This window comes from Neopelma chrysocephalum, unplaced genomic scaffold (assembly GCF_003984885.1).
Source record: "Neopelma chrysocephalum unplaced genomic scaffold, ASM398488v2 Primary Assembly neopelma1_22, whole genome shotgun sequence".
NCBI classification, from domain to species: Eukaryota; Metazoa; Chordata; class Aves; order Passeriformes; family Pipridae; genus Neopelma; species Neopelma chrysocephalum.
The window spans coordinates 29,563,140-29,575,899 of record NW_020897689.1 but is presented as its reverse complement, the minus strand read 5'-3'; the positions used below and the strand labels follow the sequence as shown (position 1 = coordinate 29,575,899).

General features: G+C 38.3%; 1 protein-coding gene across 1 annotated transcript in view; it reads left to right on the top strand.

Moving 5' to 3' along the window:
- The window catches only part of PIEZO2 (piezo type mechanosensitive ion channel component 2), a 298,924-nt gene that overhangs the window by 43,701 nt on the left and 242,463 nt on the right, over positions 1–12,760 (top strand). The window contains exon 2 of the mRNA XM_027676733.1: positions 8,439–8,534. Coding sequence (XP_027532534.1) covers positions 8,439–8,534 — 96 coding nt within the window. The remainder of the gene's footprint in view (positions 1–8,438; positions 8,535–12,760) is intronic.

The window sequence follows — 12,760 nt, the reverse complement described above, 5'->3', positions numbered from 1 at the left end:
AAGTAATTCCAAAAACTGTGCCAAAAGTTAACCTCTTCTTCTCAATTCAGTAAGTAAAAATATAGTTCACATCTGTGAGCTAAAGTTCCCTGGACACTATGCCTATCAGATACTTGTCATTCTTAGAAGGTATAGTTCTTGAAGAGGAACATTTGGGTCACTTTATTTAGTTTTATTCTTTAAAATAGGCTGTTTACAGCATAATTATTTTTACAATATGTGGCAATTGTTTCACTGTTACTGTAAAGAATATTGGAGGAAAAATTTCTGAAACAAATTTTGTATTTCTGAAACAGAAATTTAAAATGTGAAGATGCATTAGAAGATATAAAAATAGCAATTTATAGAAGTAATGCAACTTGCCTGTCTTTTTCAGAAACTGGTAACACACATTTCGTTTCACAACGAACTTAATTTTTATTCTACTTGTTTTTTTATTTCTATTGCATTTGGTTAGTCCCAGCCATGTCAGGTAAAAGTGGGAAATCCTCAGAAACTTAGAATGATTTGCACTTGTGTTGAAAAGGAAATGTGAGATTTGCTCCCTCTTTGTACCTTAACAGTTGTTGGCTCGTAACATTGTAGTGTAGACAAGAGCAACTGCACCATCATCTTTCTGGGAGATTCTGATCTGTGAGTATTTAATACTGGGTCATTTTATCGTGCTGACAGTGAATGAGCTTAACTTTTTACTATCTTATTTTATAAGACAATGTTCATGTCCAACAGAGCAAGAGTGTACAGCTTTCTGGGTCTTTGTTTCAATATGGGGTTAGGTGGGCTTTCTCCTCAAGCATACTTCTGCCTCTGGGGGCAGAGGCACCAGGAATTGTGAGGAAATGCTGGAGAGCAGTTTGCTGCTATTTGACTGTATTGTTACTATGCACATGTGTGAGTTTTGGTTAAGGAATGCTGCATGCATGAACCATTAGAAAAAGGAGAAAAATTCTGTTTCCATTTCTTTTTATGTTTGCTGGTTGATACTAAGTGAGAGTATTACTAGAAACTAAAAATGAAAAAACGTAAAAGCTTTACGCAGGCATGAATAGGAGTAAAACATACTTTGCTCACCTGTCTTGACCTCTCCTCTCTGTATCACGTTGTTGGAAAAACTTACCTGGCTGGCTTATGGGAAGTTGTTGGTTTTTTGGTGGTAGCAAAGGCTGTCTTCTGTAGCCTGTTTTAGTCATCTGAATCGGGTGCTACATTTCCGCCCCCCCCCCCCCCCCAGAATTCTGAGGATATAACTGGTATAAAATATCCCATATTAACTATTAAATATCCCATAATAACTGTGAAAAATTATAGCATCACAGACAGGAATCTGGTACTGAGTTCTCCCAGCTTTGAATTGGACACTTGGCCTCCTGGAGACTGAGTAGTTTCGAAGACCGTTCAGCTACTGATTTCCTTTCCCTTTTGTGTTTTGGTCTCTTGCTCTCAGAGATTTATTTCAAACTATGTGGGTACAAGAAAGAGTGAACAGCATCAGCTCAGCCTTTCAGCCAAGAACCCTGACCTGCTCAGGGTTAGGCATTTTTTTCAGCACCACTTTTTCCAATTAATATTTTCACTGAATGTTTGTTTGTTTTTTTTCTGGAAAAACAAGCATGAAAGTTAACCCAAATTTTAGTCTAAAGGTACCAATCTTGAAGAATATAATTGCATACCTTTCTTAATAATCTTGCCACTGTAAACCTGTTAAAACAGGATGCAAACACTATACAATATCCCGCTGAAAGTAGAAGACACATTACTTCAGTGTAGTTGGCTGAATTAATTCCTTCTCATGCTAAAGCACACGAGTCTGGATAGGATAACGCTAAGAAGGATATATAATATTCTCAAGCCTACAGCAGAAATATGTGGAGAAAAATGTTTTTACACAGTTCTTGAACAGAAAAGGGTATAACAAGAAATACATTATTCTGTTAACATTAATGACAGTGCCTTTATAGTAAAATAAATTCAGAAATAGTGAGTGCATGGTTAATTCTGTCTTCACCTTCCATTTTATTTTCTGTTGCCATGGCTTTTGACACAATTGTAGCTTACAAATGAGGAGTCAATAGTCCTTTGGTACTACGCCTGCACTCTTGAAGGCTGTTTTTTTTGAACAGGTAGTTTCCACTTCTGAATTAAATACCTCCTAAAGTTTTTGTAGAATAAAACTAAACACATCTCTTATGAGGCTAATTTTTTCCTCTCATTTCCAGGTTGAAGCTTATTGCAAAATTCTCTATTGCCACTCACGTTGTCCTCCAGTATTTCTTATTTAACAGATAAAATACAAATTTTATACAAATCATCCTCTTTAAGTAGAGGAAAGGAAAGAACTGTTGGTATAAATATGAAATAATATGTAGCAGCTGTTAGGATTCTGATGTTGGAAAAACCCTGTATCTACATGTAGACACTTGGTTATGAGTCTAAGAAGCAGTATTAGATTTCTTCAAATGCCTATCTGGCTATCATACAAGAATGAAAAATAAAATCTAGAAGGACAAGGTTACATAATGCCAAAGTTACATAATGCCATGTGATATAGGATTTTCTGGTTTTTTAAGACTCCTTTTTAATTTTGTATAGTGCATACTGTACATATCTGTCTTAAGAATAAATTGCATTTTTCAGCTTTCAGTTGGAACTCAATCTGGCCATTGATGTGAAAAATAATAGAAAGTATTTTTAAAAACTCACTAACAACAAAAAGAGGGCCAAGGAAAATCTCCATCCTTTATTGGATGCGGAGTGAAACATTGTAACCAAATGTGAGGAAAAGGCTGAGGTCAGTCCTAAACCACTATTGTACTTTTTTGTACGAATGTTTCCTTTGCCTCAGTCTTCAACTGTAAGACCGGTTATCATCAGGGCAATCAGATCCCTGAGCTGGCAGACAGGGACGGGGAGCAGAATAGACACCCTGCTATCCAGGAGGAGGAAGGTAGTGACCTCCTGAGACACTCACAAATCTATGGGTGTGGATGGGATCCACATGAGGGTACTGAGGGAGGTGGTGGAAGAACTCTCCAAGCAACTCCCTTTGTTATCAGTCCTGGCTAACCAGGGAGGTCCCAGTTGACTGGACACTGGCCAATGTGACGCTCATCCACAAGAAGGGTCAGAAGGAGGATTCAGGGAACTACAGGCCTGTCAGCCTGACCTTGGTGCCAGGAAAGGTTATGGAATGGATCATCTTGAGTGTCATTATGCAGCACATACAGGACAACCAGATCAGGCCCAACCAGCACCGGTTTAGGAAAGGCAGGTCCTGCTTGAGTAACTTGATCTCCTTCTATGACCATGAGACCCACCGAGTGGATGAGGAAAAGGCTGTGGATGCTGTCTATCTGGACTTCAGTAAAGACTTTGTCTTAGATGACATTCTAAGCCTGCCTTTAAAGGTTTGCACAATAACTTTAATGCTTTATGCATTAAACCAGAAATATTTAAAATAATCACTTATGAATGAGGAATTCAGTCTTACATGTTATAAAGTGCTCTTTTCTTAATGTCTAAGGGAAGGTGCTCCAAAGTATTTCAGGTTATACCAAGAAGAAGCTATGTTTGCCACTAATTCTGCACATGAATAGCTCTGCTTTTTATGTCTTTTCCCAGTTGTGTTATTATTGTTATGATTGGACTGTGAACAGTAGCAGAATTTCAGAGAAAAAAATAACATTTCTGGAGTTTTGTTAGTAGAGACTGTTAGAAAACTGGGTGACAAATGTGGCTTAAAAAGAAGTCTGAAGAGCAGAAAGTGTGTATGGACTTAGTGTCTATGATATGTTTACCAGTTTAAGCTTTTTTGTTCAGTGTTTACTTTAGACAAACCCATACTTTTTGAAACTAGGAACCTGAAGGGTTTTCTGAATGCTTTGTATGAAAAAAATACATAAGGGAAGGTTTGAATTGAGATGTAACCTCTGTTAATAGTCCCATTTATGTAGTGGTGGAGAAAAAAAAAACTATTGAGTACATAGCTCTAGAAATAGAAAGCAGTAAATTTTGAGGTAAATAAAGTTCAAAAATAAATCCTCTGAAATTAATTTTTCTAATTGATTAGACAATTTTGAGAAGAGGTAACAAGCCTAAAATGCCAAAATTACATTAATTTTGATAGTGCAAACAGACCAACATAACCAAAATACCCAGAAATTTCTCTACCACCTGGTTTGCCAAGAAACTCATCTTTTAGGTGCTTTTTCTATTGATGGAATTCCATTGACCTCAAATGGGACTTTCCACTGTGATGGACATCTGTGTACAGCTTCTTTTGCAAAAGGAGACCTTTGTGAATTCCCGAGGGAGTGCAGAGGATGAGTTAATTTGTTTTTTTGGATCATCCTTTGTTGTTGTATCAGTGACAAACTGAAACTGATTTTATGCTCTGCAATTTGTTCTAGGTAGTTTTGAGTGTCAGAACTTAGGAATACATATGTTTGACAAATAATGCAATTTGATGCAATGCAGTGTAAATATGTAAATGCAGTGCGGCTGCTGTTTTCTAATTTTTTATCTTGCTAAAAATATATTCAGTCATGGCTCTTTGCTCTTGCACATTAACTTTATAAGCCACTGATATCTCCAGCAAGATGTACTAGACAAATGGAGATAAACACAAAATGAAAATAATGGAATGGTTGCAGTAAGGAATAGTGAAAATTTTGCAGCTAAGTTTGGAATGTTTTAATGTATTAATTCTGAGAAACACATTGCTGGTGCTCTTGCAACTGCTTACAATAAATACAGGTTTTCCAGGCAATGTCTAGCCAAGGTTGCTATTTTGCTGGATGATGCTTTTATGTAAATAGAGATTCTAAATATTTGACATAGATTTGTTAGGGAGACATTGAGTGATATCCGGCTAATAAAGAAGGGTATCTAAAGCACACAGCTGCTGTTTTCTTTGTACTGAGAAGCTAAGTGCTAGGCGCTTTACAAGAAGTGTAGCAAGCTCAGTTCTGAAGAAAGAAGAAAATGTGTATAATATTGCACTGAAATCAGGTGAGCTGTTTAACATGCTTAAAATCTGATTGACACAATCCCTGGAATAACTGGATAATAGGACTATTATTCTGCTACCAGAATGACTGAAAACATTGGTCCTTTCCATTGAAATGGAAAAGCCTTCAGACTGTAGATCAGCCTTAAACCACTACTGTACCTTTTCCTATGAACACCAAAATTTTTTTCCCATCCCAAATTAAACTTTGAAAAAAAAAAAAAAGTTTGATTTATGGATTTGTCCTGATGTCAGGAGTGTGCTCTTTTCTCTTTAGTGACATTCTCTTCAAGAAGGCCACTAATGGTCATTGTACATCCTGTGCTCCTCTGCAGAGCACCCTGAGAGTAGGTTCGTAATAGCAGGGCTGACTCTCTCTTCTCAAGTACATTCACTTTAAAGCTCTGATAATTGCTTATAGAATTCCCAGTGGGATAGCCCTATTTACTTTACTTGCAGGTTTTTTATAGCTACAAGTGTAGACGTAAGTCTTCAGTTGGCCTTTAAAGGCTGTGGTTATTAAGAAAATGTAGTAAGTGACAGGAGCAATTCTTACAGGCTTTGTAAGAATAAGAAACTGCTCTTAAGATTTTGGATTTCACTCTGAAAAACCCTCTGTTAAGCTTCGATGGATTCTGTAGTCCTTGATAGATTTTTTTTTTTTTAAGGCTTATGACAGAATCATATCAGCTTAGAAGTGACACATAGATGCTCCTTATCCTTCCTTCTTGCCAGGAATCCATAAATTTCACAAATTTCTTGACCAAGCTGTAGATGTGAAGTGTATATCCAGAGTTTCTCTGTCAAGGCTATTGAGGTAACCTGGGAAAATTGTAGCTATTGCATGGATTTGTTAATTGAGAGACTTTGCAGTTTTAAATTTATAATTAAAGTGGACAAATGTGATGAGGATGAGGACTGATTAACGCTTAATTTGTTAACTCATTCTCAGTGTAGTCTCCATGAAATTTCAGGAAATGGTGACTGGAAAAACTTCTTCTCTTTCAGAATACATGTTTCTGGTAGGACTAAGGCTGTATCTGTCCTCCAAAACGAAGTTGTTTTGATATAGCTGAGAAGACTTAATTGATATGAGTTACATTCCATGAGTAAATAAATGTAAAGGCTAATTCATCTCTTGACTCCTTAGCAGTTGGTTTATCTCTTCGGAACAATTGAATGTGATGGGTCTTATATTTCAACATCTGCTGCACAGTGGAATTGCAGATTATTTTGTCTTTTTTTTTTTTTTTAATATCTCTATGGAAGTCCATTTACTCTTCTTTCAGTACAGAATATGCATGACATTCTTTGAAAAGGCGAGCCTGGGGTGTAGCAATATTGTACTTGTTGTAATGGCCTGCTGATGTGGATACCTTCAGAAAAATACACTCACACTAAATTTTAAAAATAGACAAGGAAATAGTAGGCAAAATTAACAGAATAATTTAATTCTTTAGAAAAATTTGCGTAGCACCAGTTGCAAGTTGCTGTTCCTTTTTGATTGGTAGTTCACAATCTTTTCAGTAATAAAACTATGTAAGAGCAAATAATTGGATGACCATAAAATTCAGAGACCTCTGTAATTATTTAAAGACATTGTTATTTTAAGGATAACAGGCATTCTATAATTTTTAATCTGAACTTACTTTATATTTCTTAATTATTACTGATAATCCTTATTTGTAATATAACAAACCAGATTGTGGCTTCTTAAAGGCAACCCATAAATATTGATTTATGCATCCCCATATATTTTTGTGGAGAATGACTGAATGAGTTTGTATATGAGGAAAGTAAAATGTGTAAGTAACAGCTAACTTGTCCTTCGTTCTGGACAAAGTTTTTATAACTTGAATGCATCTTTTTCTAAACTTAAAGTATGTATTACTGTTAAAATACTTCAGAAGTTTATTTAATTTAAAGAAAATTACACAGAGTAAAGAGGGTGATTGTCCTTTTCTGTGCTGCTGCGGTATCACCTCGAGTCCTGTGTGCAATTCTAGGCATTGCAGTATAAGAAAGATATAAAGCTATCAGAAAGCATCCAAAGGAAGGCTACAAAGATAGTGAAGAGTCTAGAGGGGAAGCCATACGAGGAGCAGCTGATGTCACTTGGTTTGTTCAGCCTGGAGGAGACTGAGGGGAGACTTCACAGCAGTCTACAGCTTCCAAGTGATGGGAAGCAGAGGGCAGGTACTGATCTCTTTTCTGTGGTGACCAGTGACAGGACCCAAGGGAATGACGTGAAGCTGTGTCGGGAGGTTTAGAATAGATAGTAGGAAAAAGTTCTTCACCCAGAGTGTGGTCAGGCGCTGGAACAGGCTCCCCAGGGAAGTGGTCACAGCACAAAGCCTGACAGAGTTCAAGAAGCATTTAGGCAATGCTCTTAGGCACATGATGTGATTCTTGGAGCTGTCCTGTGTAGGGTTAAGAGTTGGACTTTGATGGTCCTTGCGGGTCCTTGCTAACTCAGGATATCCTGTGATTCCATTCAGAAGGACCCCAACAGTTTGGAGAGATGGGCAGAGAAGAACTGTCCAAAGTTCAACAAAGTCAAATGCAGCATCCTGCAATTGGGGAAGAATTGACCCCATGTACCAGTACAGACTGGGGGCTGGTCTGCTGCAAAGCAGCTCTGTGGAGAAGGACCTGGGGATCCTGGTATACAACAAACTGTCCATAAGCCAGCAGTGTGCCTTTGTGGCCAAGAAGTCCAATGCTGCATTAGGAAGTGCATTGCCAGCAGGTCGAGGGAGGTGATCCTGGCCCTTTACTCAGCCCTGGTCTGGCTGTATCTGGAGTGATGTGTCCAGTTCTGGGCTCCTCAGTATAAGAGAGACATGAAGCTCCTGGAGCAGGTCCAGTTAAGGGCAACAAAGATGATCAAAGGACTGGGGCATCTCTCAGAGAGGTTTGGGCCTGTTGAGCCTCAAGAAGAGATGTCTGAGGGGACCTCATCTGTGTATCTAAGTATTTGAAGGGAAGGCTCTTCTTGGTGATGCCAAGCAATAAGACAAAATGCAATGGTCAGAAAATGATGCATAGAAAGTTCCACCTGAATATGAGGAAGAACTTCTTTATTGTGAGGGTGACCACACACTGGGATGGAGCCCCGAGAGGTTGTGGAGACTCCCTCACTGAAGATGCTCAAGTGTCTGGACACAATCCTGTTCAATGTGCTCTGGGATGACCCTGCTTGATCAGGGAGGTTGGACCAAATGATCCACTGTGGTCCCTTCCAACCTTACCCATTCTGTGATTCTATGATTTATTGAAGGCATAAATTTAAATACTTCTGTAAAAATTGTTAAAATAAGTGGTGAAAAGTTGGCAAGGTAAATAGTAAACTCAGATCGGAAATGCTTTGTGCTATTGAATTTGATTATGTCAGACTGATTAAGCAATATGTTCTTTTTCTTTTCTCTTGCAGCCTGTGCTTTCCGTTACAATGGGCTCTCCTTTGTCTACCTCATCTACCTCCTGCTCATTCCTCTGTTTTCAGAACCCACAAAAACAACAATGCAAGGTAAGATGTTCATTGCTTCATTCTTCAGAAACTGTCATGGACAGAATGCATGCAAAAGCCTTGGTGTAGTACAAGGTGAAGTCCTAAACATTTTCCCTTCATTAAGTGATCTAATAATAATGGCCAGTCTTCACGAATGAAGATTTTGGGAAAGGTCTTTTACCTTTCAAGCCTGCGCAATGGATTTTTTAGGTGAGACACAGCATGCGCTGAACTGAGCCCACCCTTTAATCCTAAGGTTCATCTGCCGGGGCCAAGCAAGCTTGGACAATGGCAGTGAGGTCCTCAGGATGTAGGTTTGTTTAGAGTGACCTTCTCATAGATGGATGGCCTCACAGGGCTAACGAGCTCCATCTGCCCAGGAGACTGGGAATCGAACCTGGGTCGCAGCAGTGAGAGTCCTGCACGCTAACCACTAGGCCACCAGGGGTCCCTAATTAAGTGATCTAACTTGTAATAAATACTGTAAATTTCCTTACAATGTAGTTTTACAATATGCTGGTTTTGGTGCTGAAGGGCTTCCAACCATGATACCATTCTCACCCCAAAGTGCATCAGGACTGTCTGATAGTGCTAATAAGAGTTCCTTTCTATGGCATTATTTCACCTGGAATATGACATGGTCTGCATGAAAAATGAGCTTTCAGAACCCTCCTGAAGCCATCCCTCCTTTTTATAATGCCTCCTTTTTAAAAGACCTCTTAAGGTGCTCGAAGGCTGCAATGAGGTCTTTCTGGAGCCTTCTCTTCTCCAGGAAGAGAATAACCCTAACTTTCTCAGCCTGTCTTCATAGGATAGGTGTTCCAGCCTTCTGATCATCTTCATGACCCTCCTCTGGACCCTGTCTTAACAGGTCCATATCTTTCCTGGGCTAAGGACCAGCTAAGAGCTGGAGGCAGCACTCCATGTGGGGTATCACCGTAGTGGAATAGAGGGGCAGAATCGCCTCCCTTGACCTGCTGACCACAATGCATTTTATGCAGCCCAGGATGCAATTGATTTTGTTGACTGCAAGCACACACTGTTGCTTCATGTCCAGCTTTTTATCCATAAGAACCCCCAGGTACTTCTTGGCAGGGCTGTTCTCAAGGAGTTCCTCTTCCAGTCTGTGCTCATGTGTGGGATTGCCCTGACCCAGGTGCAGCACCTTGCACTTGTTGTACCTCATGATGTTCTCTTGGGCCCACTTCTCAAGCTTGTCCAGGTCCCACTAGATGGCACTTCTTCCTTCTGTTGTGTCAACTGCACCGCTCAGCTTGGTGTCATCTGCAAACTTGCTGAGGGTGAACTCGATCTCACTGTCTGTGTCACTGTATGAAGATATTGAAGGGCACTGGTCCCAAAAACAGAGCCTTGAGGGACACTACTCGCCACCTGGACGTAGAGCCATTGACCACAGCTCTCTGGATGCATCCATCCAGCCAATTCCCTATCCACTGAATAGTCCATTCATCAAATCCCTGTCTCTCTAATTTGGAGATAGGATGTCATGTCGGACCATATGAAAGGTCTTACAGAAGTCTAGGTAGATGACATCTGTTGGTCTGTCGTCAACTGCTGCCATCACCCATCATAGAAGGCCATCTTGACACCTAAGCTAATGGAAAAGAAGTGCAGAAAATTGTACAAGGGTACTATTATTAAATAGGATATAAGTTATAAATAAATCAAAGTTTTTCAGAAATTGCTTGGAGTGAGATAGATCTTAATTATTCCTTAATAATATTTATTGGGAGTCTTTATGAATTGCAGTTGAAGTATCTTGACAGAGCTATAAAACAAGGCAAGGAATCAGATGAGAAATAGGGTGCTTTTGAGATCTGGTCTGTTAGCTATAGGATTCAAATCTCTCACCCCTTGGTGAAGAAACCATCTTCACAAAGTATTACAGTACAGAAGTGGTAAAGGCTCGATTAGCATTTGTATTTTATGCCTTAATTCCTACACTCTGCTTCCCCAACCATTTTTCATGCAGTTTCTACCAGTCGCTCTAAACTAATTCACTGTCTTTTGGCAAGGATCCATACCAATTGAGTGAGCTTAGTTTATGTTGATTGTGTAAGTATCCAGTGGAGCCAGGAAAAACAGACCTGAAAAATAAATAAAGTAAGCATAAAAGGTGGGAAATCCCACTCTAGGTAAGGCTGTCTGCCATTTTTGTAGGGGGAAGTTACAAAGACAGTGTAAGAATGGAACATTAGTCCAGCTGTGAGTTTAAGTTTCTCTTAAAAGTGCTGAATGTAGTAGTTGAGAGAGAAGCATTCAATGGGAACTTGCTTGCAGCTTTTCAGATACTATGCAATTACCCTGTTGGTTTTGTGTGTTCTACTTTTGCTGCCCTTTCTGTGCGTGCCGGGAGAAGTGATTGACAGGATAAACAGAGCTATTTTCTAGATGCCAAGAGTGACAATGGCGAGATATTCTAATTGTCTTCTTTTAGATTCTAAAAAGGTCTATTTGATTAAGTCTAATTCCTGTGTGATTCGATAGTCATCTAGTTTGCATCACTGATGGCAGGAATTTTTCATCAGAGGAAAATGTTTCCTTAGGACTTTGGATAGTTTCCCCATATTGTGTGTCATATGGCATTACACTTCTCCTGAATATCATGTTATGATGTGTCTGTGAAAATTAATTTTTTACATAAATTCAGTATTTCTGAGTGTAAACATTTTTCCACTGTCACCTGTTTTAATTGTGTGTGTGTGTGTATCTTTCTAGAAAGTGTTGAGGGATTTCTCTTTTTTTAATGTCCAGAGGATGGAGAAGAAAGGGGAAATCTTTAACTATTTTAGCTAAAACCAGCCAAACCACCAGTAAAACAGAGTCAAAAGTTTAATGAAACAAAGTTTATTTAAAAAACCCCAAACAACAAAACCCAATATGTTTATATATTTTACTTGTATTTTCCCCCCTTTAATTTCTGTCACTCAAATAGTATTTTTGAATCTTCTATTCTCTTTCTGTTTTATTCAAGTTGTTGTTTTTTTTCCTGAAATCTTACGTCTTTTGATTAAGTCTTTTTATTCTTTTGAGTTTTCTGGTCTCCTTCCACTAAGCTTTTCTTTCCTCATCATCTCCTGACTCACTCAACTCCTCAGTCACAATCTCTGACCAACATTCCTATCTCTTGAACTTTCATCTGTTTTTTCAGTTTACCACCTTGCACTTTCCAGTTACTGAACTTATGAAACTTCTCTCCAGCAGGCTATAGAATTAGAAATTAATCTGGAATGGACGATGTCAGTCTAGATTAATTTAAATTTGGTCAGAAACTTAAAAAGGTTAGAAACATTGGGGAAAATTATTATACTCATTGAAATAGTTCAGATAGTGTTTAAAGCTTAATGAGTAATTTTTTTTGCTTTTTTCCCCCTTAAATATTTAATTTTCTTAAAAAGTGTAATTACTAAGATAAAGTACTATTAATCCTTAAACATGGGGATATAAGGCACTGTCTGTGTCTTTGCCTATGTGCCATATGTTAGTTTTAAGACAGTTTTAACTGACACGTAAAAAATCAACGTCTTTTGAAGTCTAGGAAACATCTTCAGTTAGAACTGAAATGCTGAGTTATTTAAAATGTAGCTGAATATGTTGTTTGCAGAAATGCTGCTAAACTGTCCATGAAACTGGTTGAACAAGGAAGAATATTTTCCAGAGCTTTTATGTGCAGACAAAAATGTATTTGATTAACTCTCTTGTTCAGCTCTATTATTTATAATCCTTGAAATCAGAGATTACAAATCTGATTAAACAGCAAAATATGCTACTCTGCGTGAAAGAACTGTGAAAAGAGCATTCATTGCAAATAACATTTCTGGTCTACAGGAGTAATTTAAAACTTGACTGGGCCAATTTTTCAAGAGTTGCTAACGGGAACTGCTTTTGAGGCATATACCTCTTTACATGTGTTGTGAAACCATGTGATCTTAGCATTTTTCTATATGAGTTATCTCTAAAATCAGTAACCTGATCAGTTCTCCAGATATGACAAATATGCACTAAACTGCGCAATAGGTTAGTTTCTAACTTCTTTGATTTTGAGATTGTTATATTAGTGATGGTTTTTGCTTTGTGTCTAACTTCTACTGTAATTATGTCCCCATCCTTAATAAAGGGTTGCACATGGTGTTTTTATAGAAATACTAAAACATAGATTTGTCCTGTCAATGGTTCATTTAACAGTACTGAATAACTGTTTTATGTGCTTTTTTTCTTTTTCT